The following is a 15216-nucleotide window of genomic DNA, read 5'->3' as shown; positions in this document are numbered from 1 at the left end:
GAAACTTGGTAGAAAGGGTTCTTTTTTTAAGCTATCGAACGTACCCTCCCTTAACCGGCTAGGCCTTTTTAGCACCGGCACAAGGGAGAAAGGAATACAACCCGAACAGAAGGAAATTAAAAATTCCAGGCTATCTTTTTAGGCAGCCGAATTTCCAGCCTAAGAGACGCGCAGAAGGACCAACTCCTGACCAGTAGGTAAAACATTAATTTCTCCCTCACGCACGTAACTCGTAATGATTAATGGACGGTGCACGCAGAAGCGTCCCCAAAGGGTTGCCGCTCGCGCATAGGAGCAAAAATCCGTCGGGGGGGAAAAAAAAAGCCGAACGAGCGAAGAGGCATGTTTTGTCTGGAAGACATTAACATTCTAACTTATGTGTACCCGTCTAATGCACCACTTGACTGCGTGTCAGCATCGGAAACCCGAAATCCGCTCGTCAGCGCGAGTCAAGGACCGCTCGAAGCGAATCGTTCAAAACAAGAAGGGGTAACCCCCCCCCCTCCCTCGGGGTATTATAGAGATACAGCGAAGTTGTATTCGCGTGAAAGCGTAAAAGGCCGAAGGAGAAAAGAGAAGGGAGAGGCGGGGAGGTCGGTGAAATAATAGTAGGCTGTAATAGGAGGAAGGAGTGAACGACTTTGCCCCTCATGTGTGCGCGCGAAGAAGCTGTTGTTAATAAGTGACGCGTGTGCGGCAGCTGGTTTTACGTTTTTTGCCCTGCACCCGATTCTCGGGGTTCGACCGACGAAAGATCGGCCTATGCACCCTCTCCTGCCCCCCTACCCCCTCCTCTTTTTCAAAAACTGTAGCGGCTCCCGCACCTCGGAATATTCCTGCAATCTCCCAAAAGGACACCAAGGTGACCGCCGATACCTCCTCGACCCCTTTGCTCTTCACCCTCAAATATGTAGGTGGTGTTTATGGCTGGACATCGGGTTACAGTTAATTCAACTTTTATTATCCTCCGAAATTTGTACAAAACCAGCGGGGCAAAAGATTTATCAAAAATTAATCGTTTTATCATTGGCAAACTGCTTAGGCGAGAACAGGGCAGTTGAGGTAGTTGAAATTGTGATTTTCACAAGTGTGCTAACTAATTTTCTTTTTTTTTTTACGAGATTTCGGTATCGAACATATAAAACTTAAATATTAAATTCCTTTTCCCAAATGTATATATGTATATACGTGTTAAGTTGCTACCACCCTTTCCTTTCGTAACCCATTGTAAATTTTAGTGTGAACACTTTACCTACCGAAAACCTATTAACACTAGGACTGGAACCATCGGACTGGACATTACTGATTTAAGATTTTCGGATCACTGAAATTATGAAGATACTTTCGTGGAAAATTATTGGGTAAATCAACTTACTAGTAGACTGCGGATTGTCTGCATTCATAACAAAAATGGTTAGACCGAATGCGAACGGGTAGACATATTTAAAATATTCAAACATTATTACATTAGTCCCAGCTTAGTAAAATGATTGAGGAAAGAACACTATGTCCTGTAGCTTGAAATGAATGCAGACAATTTTTATTTTGCATGAGAATCGGCAATCTACTTATTAGTGTATTCACATATTGTAAACTGTGAAAAATAAATACAGTCTTGTTATGTAGTCCTAGTATTAACAGTAATAATCATATAATACGAAACTTAATAATCTTCTTTGAAGCGACAATAACAAAGTTGTTACAACAATTTCTTCTTAAAATCTCTTAAGCACCATCCGGTAGGTGAAGCGTTAACAATTCAACAGAAACAACCTCTCATTACGCCCGCACCAGGAAGACAAACGACCCATGAATTAATTATCCTTCCATTCATCAACCGGCTAATTGAAAACGCATTGTTATGATTTCAGAATGATTCTCGCGCGAGCGTTATCTCGCAAGCTGTTGCAGCCAGCTCCTTTCATGCGAGCACGCATCCTCCTACTCATCCCCTGTGTACACACGCGTGTGCATCTTGACTCCTGCACGCACGCACACGCGCGCACAGATGCCCGCACAGTTGCATCTTATGGCCGGGTTATACGTCATATTACGGGTAGATAAGTAATAGAGTGGCACATGTGGCCTGCCAGCCCTCTATGCTTACATTATACATACTATGCCCGCTCTCGGCCACGCTTTTTTGCCCAGGCACCTGTCAACTCCGTTCCGTACCATAGCCACCGCATGTGTACGACTGACATTAAAATAAATATACTGGAAAAAGGATTTCGATCGTACACCCCATACGGATGCAATAACAGAGAATCGGCAGGCGTGGGCCAGGCCAGATAGGTATCTCAACGAACGTATGATCAATGAGGGGGTAAAACGCTAATACGTATCTTCGGGAATTTGTTTCAGTCGAGAATCGCAAGCAAACAAACTGATTGTTTATCACAGCTGATGTCTGTCTCGTTGAGGAGTGTACACAAAAATTTTCAGCCAAATTCAACCATCCGTTTCGTCTACACCCCTACTCGAAACGTATACACCCTTGGCCTGGCGTTGACAGTGTTTACCAAACACTTAATCAGAAAGAAAACAAAAGCATTAATCGAAAAGAGGGAAAATAAGAAGAATATTTAGCAACTAGTAGCTTATGTCTATTACAGTCTATACAGAAAAATTGACATCTCTAAATATAAAAGAAACAATTAAAGTAATTATAAATCTCGACATGCTATATCTCTACGACTTCTATTTTCTAAATATTCCCCTTTCTTTCATGGTACTATCAAATCAATACAACGCTCACTTTAACAAGATGTATACAGGAAATTACTGGTTGAAGTTATCTGGAAAATGTTGTTTACACTCAACAATAGTCGGCTATTACACTAAACAACGAATCGAATTACTTGCAGTGCTCGTCTAAAAATAATTCGGGGAAACCTAATTTTCAAGTTGTTACAGTGCTTTCCCCGCCTAAAAGGACAAAAGGACTGACCGACATCATTAGCGCACGACCTCTAACACTCCATCGCTATAAATCCAAAGTGTTAGTCGCAATTATAGAATTTCCCTCTGTATTTCTCCGCTCGCGGAGTGCGTTTTGCCCGTAATCATAAATAAAGTGTCGGTCGGAGATGATTGACTACGCCCGAGAAATATATATTTAGGACGAGGGGTTTCTAGAACGATGGAGCGGTTAATTTGTGTTTGGAGTTGCAACGGTACGGGTATAGTAGACAGAACGTATTGGAAATAGTGCGGGACGCATCACGCACGGTTCGTGTCGGCGTTCAGCATTCGGTCAAGCGACGTAAAAATAGAAAGACGTGCGCTCTGCATGTGACTTCGTATAATTAGGTACCGAACCCGAGCCGTCTTCGTTGTATATCCCATACGTTAGGAGGCCAGAGCATTAGAAAGCCTAACACGGGACCAATGATTCCTCTTCTTTTTTTTTCTTTCTTCCCCCCCGTTCTAGCACGTCGACGAGTCGGTTATGAAACGTTACATAATTCCTTTCGGATCGCAGCTTTCGTATCGCGATTGCTTCTTTACGCTGACAAAAATACTTTTGCGCCTAGAATTCGTATATACAAATATTAAGTATAACTATAACGAGTTATAGTATAAGTAACTATAACGAGTTCGTTAAAGTTAGGCGTATGTGGTGTTCAAGTTGAAATTGTACATATCGTGTCTCATTGAGAACGAGTGCGACAACAACGAGCCGGTTAGGTTCATGTTTGGAATGCAATCTTTCTCGACTATGGGGAAGTGTTGTATGCGGCCGCTGTTCCACGCGATTGTTAGACAAACGACAGGCGATTGGTTGTTGTGCTTCTGGTAGAAATTCATGCAACTGGGTACTTCGCCGGGGAATCCTTTGATGAGGCAGCAGGGTTTGATGTCGACCACTCGCGACATGTTGCCCACCTTGGTTTGAATCAGTGCGATCAAAGGACTGTCCTAAATTAGTATCAGGCGCATTAGTAAAACTGATCAGCTTAATTTTCAATGAATGCATCGGTGAGGATCGTACCTGGAAGAGAATGGCGAGATATTTTCCGGTAGGGTCCCACTCCATCGCAACAACCCTTCCACCAACGGTAACGTAATCATCGTCCGACGAAAAATTGACTTTCGTTAGATCTATGAGCGGCACGGCCACCGTATTGTCGAGAGACGGTTTCTTTACGTCGAAGATGTTGTCTTGCAAGGGCAGAGCAAAGATTGTCGCGGAGTCCTCGGTCGTTGCAAACAGTAGAGTTAAGTTCGGTCCAAAACAAGCAGCCGCCACACGACCGTTCGGCACTGTCCACTTATCTGCGTGCCACATTGTTGCCGTTCCCGTATTCCAAACCCTTTAATAATTATCAATCGGAATATTAAATTGTTGTACTGTAATGATAAAAGTAAAACAACGTACCTGAATATATTTCTACACGAAGCAGTAAACAATTGAGATCCAGAAGATGACCAGCGGGTGAAGCACAATCCACCGCCTCCGACTCGCTTCAGGGGAACACCTTCTTTCTTAGAAGTATCCCAGATAATTATGTTTGTGTCTGTTGGCGAGCACGACACCAGAAAATCACCCTGTGGATGCCATGTAACGCTTGTAACAGGTACATGATTTCTTTGTTTCAGTAACACCGCATGACTAAGCGAATTACTGGCTGCGCTTAATTCTATAGTCCAGACTAGGACACCTGATTGACACGCTACTGCCAGTTCCCTGCCAGCCAGTGGTCTCCAACTTATGCAGCAGACCGATTTTTGAGCACTGTGCCTTAGGACTGGAACTACCGGTACTCCTTGGGAGAAGATACGTATACGATCGTCTCTTGTGACTACTGCTAGACGGGAGCAATGCGGATGCCAAGAAAGATATCTGATCTGTAATATATCAACAAAAGTAGGTCATAAATTCTACATAACTCGGTAGTTCAGATGCAATAAATCCTTACGAGAGCTCCATCCCAGTCTCTTGTGTGAACAACATCTGCGACTGACCCTGATCCACTGGTGGGCAAAGTTTCTATTTGATACAAGCCCTTGTCCATCAAATCCAATGCCCATTTAAGCCTGAAATGAAAAAAGCAATATAGATGTCTTAGAAAGGTACGAGGTTGTAAAAACATAAATGCAATGCTAAAACCTTGTAGCAATCCAATGTACAATTTTGGTGACCTCTTCAGGATCCGTGGACGCAGCAAGGCAAATAGCTTCTGCCATTCCCTTCTCCCTCCAAACGCTAGCAATCTTTTTGAAGATACTATCGTGAACAGGCAGGAACAAGTCATCGGCACAGATAGTGCGAGCTGTCTCCCGTGTCGTCAGACTATCTGGAGCAATGGAAGCTTCCGGATACTCTCTCACGAACCTGGAGAAAGGTTGCAGCTCGTCCTGCAGGTTCTCATGACTGCAGTAGTGCACAGTCCTTGCAATGAACCCGACAGCCGCGAGATCATCGAACGAAGGAGAGTCAAAGTCATGCAGCGACAGTATTTTCAACATTCTTCACTAATTTCGCATACGCTCTATTTTTATAACCGGACTGCGGATGTTTTGGCAATTTTCAATTTTAGTAGACAAACTTTAAGAAAGTGGAATCACATGGAATTTTATTTTTAGTGGGAATAGCCTTTGTAGATCCAAAATACATAAAAATCGCTAATAAAGTTCCGCAGTCTATTTATAACCTATCAACGCACAAGAGACCGTAAATGTTTCTCTCTGAAATCGGTCATCGACCAGCGGAATCATGAAATGATCGTTGCGAATGAAGCAGAGAAACCGAAGTCGAATCTGCGCGCCGGAAAAGCGTTCCAAAATTCTTGCACGTCAAAACGGAAAAAAACACTGTCGCGTGTGCCTGGCTACGGTCTCGCAGCCGGATAAAATGGCGCGGTTCAGTTTACGCCGGTCGCCATGGTAACAGCCAATGGCGGCGCGGCGATCGCGTGCGTAGCGCGCCGGCGCCGGCGCCGAACAACCGCCGTTCGAAGCGTTTGAATCGCGAAGAAAAAGTTCAAATCGATCTCGCATACGCAAATTCGCGAATGACATTCGACATTCACGGTTTCGTGGCATTTGGCGGAGCTTGGGGAATCGACCGGTGTATGTTGTTAACGGGAGATTTATTTTGGATTTGTAGAAATGCGGGAAGAAGGTCGAGGACCTCGGCCAGGCACGTCGAAGATGACAGCGAATGATGGTGGGGATACATCAGGTGCAGGGTGGGGACCGTAAGGGAGGGGTGAGGTGGGGACAGCAGTGTGCGGTCGCTATTCGTGCGGCGCGGATTACGTATTAGAGTTGTCTTCTGCTACGGTCAGGCCTCGTTTCGTCGGTGGTTTTGTTCCCAAAGCTTTTTCTCTCTCGGGTAAGACGGGCGACGGGCGGGACTCATTTGTCGGCGAACAGTCGATAAGATGCTACCGCCGAGGTAGTGACGAGATATCTGTCGCGGTCAACATGATTTCGGCGGAGCTTTCGTCCTAGAAAGTCGGCCGAGATCGCTGGGAAGGCGAGAGAGACACAGGGGAGGCGGACCAGCTCGATCTTCGCGAGAGATGGGCAAGAAGGGTTCCAAGCGGAAAACCCGATGGAGAACTCTCAGTATCGGTGGTGAGTACTGCTTGTCAAACCGTACGATCGCACGGTGTCCTGTGCCATCGTAACCGGACCATGGCGTCCCGTGCGCGTGTCCCGTGTCTCGCGGGGACCCACGTTCCAGAACTGTTCGTCGATTATGATCGTAAAGGTAATCGCGCGTGTCGACGGTGACACGTCTCCCCAAGACTGTCTCAGGTAGCGCAGCTGTTTTCTCAGGCATTGCCATTTCGCCGTTCGCGTAATATCAACCGTATAGATTCGTAACCTCCGTAATCGCGAAGAAACCGATCGCGCGCGAGCGTGTGTATGTACGCGCGTGTGCGCCTAACACCTGGGTATAGAGTCTAGGGTATAGATGTTACACCGTGTGTCGCTCTCCGGAAACGAGAGAGAGAGACGATCAGCTAAAAAACGCGTGTCCCCGATCGCTGATAAACAAGGGCAACCGGACCGATTGTTGTACAAATGAACTGAGCACACCGAACACGGTCTGACAGTTCCTCATCTGACGACAGTACGAATATTACAAATAAAATTGGCCACTCTGTCTAGGACCGAGCTGTTTCCCAGACAACCATCGATCCGTGCACCCTCCATGTCTACTTCTGAGTTGCAACGTGCCTATCTACCCAGAGCAAGTGCTCTACACGCGACCTTACGTACCGTCAAGCTGATTCTCACAGAAAGTCATATTCTCGGTCTCCCTCGCTCTCTCTCTCTCTATCATGACAGAAAGAGAAAGAACGTTCTCCGGTCCTCTCGTCTCCCGCCCCCCTTTATCGCTCGTTGAAGGTGTATCTCCATCGTTGATGACCCCTTCCAACATACGCTGCTTCCATCTATATGCACAACATCGTGACATGTCTAGTGTAAATTCGAGAGCAAAGGACGATGCCAACACTGGAACGCTAAAATTCGAATCTGACTGATCCGTACCACGTTGTGAAACCGATGAAATCGCATTTCCTCGAATTTTATTATCATCAACCCTTAAGCGAACTATCGGAGCCGATGCGGTCCCTCTCGAATTTATGCCAATAAATATTTTCTGCTATTAATAATAGAACTTTTTGGGGATTTAGATGAAATTTACAATTTCCATAGAGATTAAATCTAAATATAGATAATATTCAATATAATTTAATTGAATCATTGCATTTTTGAAATACATTTCGAAGGTTCTCTCAAGAGTTAATTTCGGTAGTTCCCTTCAGTAGCTTCTTTGCAGTCTTAGTAATTGGAAAGTAAAGTGAAGCTTGTTGTTTTGACCATAGTTCTTGTATTCGATGACTTTTGCCCGTTCATTGGGAACGGAAAATTTGTTTAAGTATAGTTGATTTTTTTTTAGCACGTATTTATTTCATCCTTTGCGTAGTACTTTTATATTATCAAGGCTCAGCTGATCACTGAAATAATTGAGTACAAGTACTCAGAAACAATTTCAATTTTTATTTCAATTGTTTGGAGCGGAATAATGTCGAGCTCTATAAAATCGATTATGTTAATATTTTATGTAAATGCGTGAAGATTCGCACTCTGGTCCGCAAGTACCATTAAATTGAATTTCTCGAAAGCCACGACGTTTTATTAATTCAGCGGAGTTAGATTGCTTAAATCATGCTCAGCGCGACGCAACCCTGACTCGAGGTAGGTTGCTGCTATCTTTGGAGGGTCCAACTGGCAAAGGTCGCGTTCTAGGATGACTGAAGTTCGACTCGGTAAAAGCCGTGGCTTCCAGTCTGAGAAATGAGATGGAACGAGAGCTATGGAAAATGAAAGATACAGTGCTCGGAATGTTGCCCAAAAATATTGGCGTCGAAGGAAAACATTTTCTACCAAAATTCTTCTAGAAGAATCGTTTGTGTCGCTTTCTTCCTCTTAGATTTTCGCTTGCATTGCCTGCAAAATTATAATTAGAACAGAGAATTAGTATAAATAGAACCGAACAACAATATCTTTTGGTCATTCCACCCTTCGCATATTTACCTAGGTAGTGAGATTGTTAGTTCAGTATTTTTCTATAGATAATTTAATAGTTTTCTAATAACCGGCGAGCGGCGTCCTCGCGAAGCAGAATGTTTAAATACAGACTTTCGAGCGCGTGCCAAAATTTTTTATCCAGGCACGAGATGCGGGCTCCACTTTGTTTATGCGCTTCTATTTTCATAACACTGCTAACAAAAAATGTGCAAACAATTCTTGCAGTGCTTATAAATAGTTATATGTGGAATTACATACTGCGCTAATATTGGCTATAAATAATCACCTTGATATTAAGTTAGTAACAACAAAAATGAGCAGTCGAAGGACTTACATGGACTTAGTAAAATGATTAAAAACAGAAAAAAGGTATTTGGTTTTTGTTCTTTGGGATTTACGCAGAAAATCTCAATCACGTTTGGATAAACTTCACCTTCTGGGACCAAAAATTTTCAACTTTTTTAAATGTAGTCCTATAGATCTTGACGAGAATATGCCAAAGATCGAGGATTTAATGTGAGGAATTCACTGGTTCAACAGTTGTGCGTGTTTAAAGATGATTTTAACAGATAGTCGAACCGTAGTCGGACAGTCAAGGAACCGTATGAACAACTCGGCTTAAATAAAGAAGAAAATATGTCCACCCGCTATCATGATTCGACCCACGTTTCCGCGTTCATGTAAGTCGGAGCACACATGCGTCTGAAACAGGAACGTGCCCTTTATTGATCTCCGGCTTGGAGATTGCAACATTGAACGATCGGTTAATCCCGTTTAGTTTTTAATTCGTTCCCAGAAGTAGAATTTGTTTATTTGCACGCGGATTCGGTTTTCACAGTCACCGCCGAACTGCCAGGAAACTCCTTTGTTCTCTAACGTTATCGCGGAGGCTTTGCGCATCGCTCGCACTTTTTATCTCCTATTTTCACGAAGATACTCTTTCTCGCGTTTATCGTGCGAGTTCGCGTTATCTGAACCCGATAATTCTCTAGGGCTTTGCACCGAGATGTCTAACAATTCCTATGAATTTTTAATCCCGCGAACGATATCAATTTTTATTGGTTTCCACGGTGAAAATGTCGGATTCGCCACATTTACGGATTTCCGGCTCTTTATTCTGTAATTGAAAAGCTTGCTGGAACTAGGCTAGCTCAGATTTTGAAAATTGTTTAGCTCTTACTTCAAACAATCAGAAATGAATGACTTGTAAAATTTCAACTAGGACAATTTTACTCCAAGTATTCAGAAGCTTCTCTTGCTGAGCACGCTTAATGTTTAATTAAAATGGATCGTTTTGTCACATTCTTTTAATACTCCGTTAAGGGGATGTGTTACGTTGATTAAATACTGTAGATGGAAGTAATGATACCGGAACGAATGATCGCAGCGTCGGTGTCGAGTGACTGCAATTTATTAATTCTCGAACCACCGAAAGGTTAAAGTGATTCATTATATCAGTAGACTGCGGATCTGAACGACAATGCATTTGGTCTTGTAATAATCTCAATAATTAACAACATAACAATATTCTTCTAATGTTTTCAAAGTTCTATATCTCATTTATTTTTGCAATAAATGCATAGTCTAATTATCCGTCACAGATTTTTCACTTCCTTATAAAAATCTTTTTTTGTATAATTTTGGAAAGTGAATAATGTGTCCTTTTTTAGATCGTCTTATCAGAAACAAAGATTTCTGTCTTCCTATTAGAAAGTTAATTTATTTGAAACGTTGGTCTATTTTATTCCTCACAATTAATGCACTCCTTGTACAATGTGGTACAAAAAAATTGTATTGATTCGAAATCCGCTGTCTACAGTAGCATCTCGCAAGAATTCGTTCTTTACTCACCCTGTATAACAGAAAATGCCCGACAGACTACTCTAAAAGTTAAAGCTGATCTCGATCCCGCCAAGTTCTTCGCCGCAAAGTGTCATAAAAGTGTTCTTACCGTGCGTATCCTTGAGAGTTACGACACACGATGTATGCGAAACGATCTCTCAAGAAATTTTACTATTTCCTTAAGCAATTGACACCTAGTGATCTAATAATAGATCATCGTTTAAACATTCCTGTAAACACAATTTAAAATTTAGTGTCTCATTGTAGCGAAACAACAATTTCCCAACACAAATTGTCGTGGCTGTCAAAGGCGTCAAGAAAAATATTTTTCGAATACATAACCTAAAAACTCTTCTACAAACAGATTAAAATGTAGTGTCTCATTGAAGTATGTAAAACAAAAACTACCATAATAGTCCCATAAAAGAAAGCTCGAATATTTTATTTATTAACACGTGTATCGTCTACTTGCAGCTTTTTGTATATTGTAAACGTAACCTAAACAATAAAAATAATCGACGGGATCGATTAAAACACTCAAACGTACCTTCGCCGTTAGTTTCCATCGTAACAATTTCGAGATACAAAAAGGTAAATAGAAAACTCATTTTAATAACTTGATATTGATTTTAACCCCTCCGGACTCCTATGCCGGAGTCATTTCTGACCCACGCCGGATATTTTTATCGGCTGGAAGTCCAGACGTAATTTCATAAGAAATAAATGGTCGTAATATGATGTAATGTAAAGTAAAAAAGTCGCGTGTTTTATGTCCGGCTAATTAGCATTAAACGAAACACTGTGGCAACGCAAAGAGTTTCGTGTCGGGTAAACAGGATGGGTCACGGGTGTTAACGAAAACACAAACATAAACGACGGACGGAGAGAGCAGCGGTCCCCGCGTTGTATGTGTGTGTATCGCGTGTCGAACTGCAGTCAATGTTGCGTACATCGTCGTTTCGAATGATCTTGAAAACTCGGCGATGTGTGACAGGTTTAATGGCCGTTTTTCTTTCTCTATCGTACGCGTTTCAACATGGCGGCATTGTGATCGTTATCATATTTGACCCGCGGGTCGTGACGTTACGAACTGCACTTTCTGTTTCCCTTGGTTTCCTCGGCCATGGTCCCGATATCCTTTCAGCCTAAAAATTTCAGTTAATAACCAAGAGATACCACTATGATAATACCACAAAGATAACTAATTTTTGCGATTTTTTTTTCGCAAAATCTATTTATATTATCGGAATAAAACTGTTTGACATGCGAGTAGGCAACTTCAAATTAAGGCAAGGGACCCAATTACTGTGAGGGTACCCATTACTGTGCCGTAATCATACTTATTTTTAAAGCATAATGAATATTTAAAAAGAGGAGATATGAATATTTAACATTAACTGATTTTAATGGAAAAAATTTAATATCTCTTTTTCAATATTCGTTATGCTTCAAACATAAATTTATGTAATTGGTACACACTGCGATACTTCAAATTGCACAGCTATCCGAAAATCGGAAATTCATTGTTTAAATACTCTTGGAACCGCCACAGTTCAGCGATGCATAGAAAAGCCGACGTTTTACGAAAGAGGATTTCGAGAGGAGAGAAAGGTCTAAAAGCTTTCCAGAAGTTTCCATGCGTCGCTGGAGCTCGCCAGATGAGGGGAGGGAACAAGAATCGAGGGGAAACTGTTACCCTCTCTCTGCCAGCACCGGAGCACACACGACAGAGAGGAAACGGCGTCACGTGACAGGGCCGTGGCTGAAGCGTGGGGGAGTAGCGCGGTAGAGGGGGAAATTAGAGTGGGGGAACGAGTCTTGATCTGGCGACTCTGTTCGCGACACGTTTCACGATCGCGCAACTTTCCTGACGCGCTTTGTGCTCATTAGGTTTTAAATTGTGTCTCGGGAGACGAATATTTGGTAACAGTCGACTTCCAACGAGTAACGGACGTTCTAATTATCAAAAGCGAGGTTATATAGGAATTTTCCATCGTCGAGAGTAATTAATTTGTTTGCGAGGGAATACTGTAATTATTATAGCCTTAAGCATCCGCAGAATATTAAAGAGTATTTTTGGTACATTTTAATAATATTTCCTGTGCTCGAAGAGAACCTGTGCTATTTGACGAAAAGATCGTAGATATTGTTCGATAAATTAATAGTCAGTCGAATAAGTTAATTCGGTATTGGAATCGGGAACAATTCCGGTTGAATTATACCGCGGCACATAATTAGAAATCGATTTTCGATGCGCTTTCCTTTAATAACATTCCGCGAATGTTGCAAATACGTGTAACATTCTCTCTTTCACGCGTCTTTTATTATGTTCGTCGTCTGTCTTCGAAGTAGCCGCGTAATTAACTTCCGTTTTGTCTGTTCCTCCAGTAATTATAGTCATTCGGCTTAGATCGAACGGTATTTATTGACGCATATGCATAATTTAGTCTCCATTTATATGGTAACTAGACCGCGGATACTTATACAAATTAAAAATTTCCTTCGTTCTTTAATTACTCCAATAAAGCTGGGAACGATACATCAATACATCTAAATTTTTTTAATATTTCTATTTTTTTTTCAGATTGCACTTATTCATTTTTCATAAACATGAACTCCGCTTTCGAACATCCTGTGTGACACAGTTGTGACGCAATTGCCCAGTTAAATTTCTATTTCTAGATTACTATTATTGAAATTAATTTAGTTGGAATGAGTTAAAATTTGGTTCAGAATTTAATAAATGGCTATTTTCGAACTTCGTGAAGGGGCAAGTTTCTGACCGGTGCACTATGGCACTATGGTCCCTGTCGTCCCGAAACACAAATTGGAATTCTTGTGTTGAACAAACAATGTATAAAATATGTATTATTGGATTTTGATTCCTTCTCGACTGCTCGATGATAATGTCTTTCGGTTTCTTGACTATTCTGATCCAATTTAATTGCACAACACGCCTCCTATCTTATCTGGAACTAACTGGAGCGTTTTCTTATTCTTGATATAAACACTGATACAAATTGGAATTCTCTTTTGGAGCGTTCTGTACACATAATTTTTCAATAAAAAAATAATAATTTAATAATCAATAATTAACTAACTAACCTAACTTAACTTAACTTTTACTTTCTTAATTTAAGAATTTTTCATATTTTTCCAAATATTTTTTACAATTTACCCTAGGTGGTTAGCTGTTTTAGCCTTTTTTAACAAGCAGGATCGTTAGCCTAATTTTTTCACTCCCAAATAAAAATTGTGAAGCTTTTTTTCACAAGTATCTTGTACAATGCTAATTTGTCACATTCGATTTTTCAATTATTTCAGTTCGCTTATCATAATTGGCTGATCTTACGATTCCTAAATTATTTTGGCCAATTTATTCCAACTGGCTGGTTCTTGCAGTAATTAAAAATATCAGTTCACCACCGTCAACCCCGAATAAAAATCTTAACAGAAAAGATTTAACTATCCTGTTCAGCTCTGTTCTCCCCTATTCTGATTACCCAATCTTTTCAGTTAGCTTATTCCAGTCGGATGGTTTTATAGTCCATTCTGGTCATCAAGAGCATCCACCCTGTTCATGCTCGAAATGAAAATTCGAACTCTCTTCTGGGGCACCCTGCGCAGTTAATTTTTCACTTATCCGATTTATCAATTACTTCTAGTCTATTTCGGTCGTTGTAGGGGGTTGGTCCGTGCTTTCCACCCCATGGTAAAAATCTTAACTTCGTTTTAGAACACTCTGCACCATTTATTTCTCACCTACCTAATTTCCCAATTATCTCCAATCGTTATCTCCAATTCGTCCTGCACGGGTTGCCCCTTTCGTTCATTTTCATTTCTAGGGGTGTAGAACTGTTTTTTCCAACCCCCAAATAAAATTTTGAATTTCACCCTATGCTCTTCTCTTAGTTGATTTTTCAACTATACAGTGAATTCTCGATATATGTCAACAACACGGATCTTGCCAGCGTCATGTATCGTCCAGGAGCCATGTTATGGAGGTTTCTCAAGCTTCGAGGCCCCCCAGGGCTATACCGGTAGTGGGGATAATTCCGCGACGTTTATCATCCAGGCCTTGGCGACATATACAGAGAAATCACTGTGCCAGTTTATCTCAGTTGTCTAGCTCTTCTAGTCCATTTCAATCATTTCGAGGAAAAGCACATATTTTTCATCTTCTATATTAGCTTCTTTTTAAAACACCACAATGTTTTCCCTATCTAATTTCTCAGTTATTTAAATGAATTCTTCCGGCATGGTCTGCACCCTTAATTAATTTCAATTGCTAGGGGTATCAAACCGTTCTTTCCAACCCCCGAATAAGGCTCTCAACAATTTTTCAAATAACCACTCTCAACCATAAAGAACATCAACCTTCACCCCAAATCAAAATCGTACCTCATTCCCAAAACCGTCTCACGCATGTCCCGGGCATAGTCATCTGATCTGTCAGATTTTCCAATCACTGTATTCCAGTTAGGCGGTCGTCCCGATCAATTTTGATCGTCAGAGACGTCATACGGTTGCTCACACCCCCCGAAATACGCGTTCTCCAGCAATCTCGGATCTGAAACCCTTGACATTCACAACCTTTTTACGCGAACACACTCTTGCCGAGGGGTCAAAAATCCTCGCGCACTGCCAGAGAGGAGAGAGAGTGAGAGAAGGAGAACAAGAGAGAGAGAGTGAGAGGAGAGGAGAGGAGAGGAGAGGAGAGGGATGGTCGAAGAGAACAGGGGGTGGTCGAGGAAGCAAATCAATAGGAGAGACCGTCGCGCCTCGATCGTCGTCGTGCTCGAACTTTGGAATGAATGCTAC

At 41.8% G+C, this 15216-nt stretch overlaps 2 protein-coding genes across 2 annotated transcripts in view; one reads left to right on the top strand and one right to left on the bottom strand.

The window, feature by feature from the left end:
- Window positions 1-939: 939 nt before the first annotated feature.
- Window positions 940-6127, bottom strand: LOC143354051 (aladin). Its single transcript, XM_076787756.1, has 5 exons — window positions 5114-6127; window positions 4923-5040; window positions 4382-4851; window positions 3995-4316; window positions 940-3921 (listed from the first exon to the last, which is right to left on the bottom strand). Exons 1-5 carry the CDS (start codon window positions 5470-5472, stop codon window positions 3610-3612), a joined length of 1581 nt encoding a protein of 526 aa, XP_076643871.1. The 5' UTR covers window positions 5473-6127; the 3' UTR covers window positions 940-3609.
- A 119-nt stretch (window positions 6128-6246) lies between these two features.
- The window catches only part of LOC143354050 (uncharacterized), a 69832-nt gene continuing 60862 nt past the window's right edge, over window positions 6247-15216 (top strand). Inside the window, exon 1 of the mRNA XM_076787755.1 lies at window positions 6247-6585. Coding sequence (XP_076643870.1) covers window positions 6531-6585 — 55 coding nt within the window. The 5' untranslated portion in view covers window positions 6247-6530. The remainder of the gene's footprint in view (window positions 6586-15216) is intronic.

Source organism: Halictus rubicundus, chromosome 5 (genome assembly GCF_050948215.1).
Source record: "Halictus rubicundus isolate RS-2024b chromosome 5, iyHalRubi1_principal, whole genome shotgun sequence".
In the NCBI taxonomy this organism is placed as follows: Eukaryota; Metazoa; Arthropoda; class Insecta; order Hymenoptera; family Halictidae; genus Halictus; species Halictus rubicundus.
This window is presented reverse-complemented; position numbering and strand designations above follow the sequence as displayed.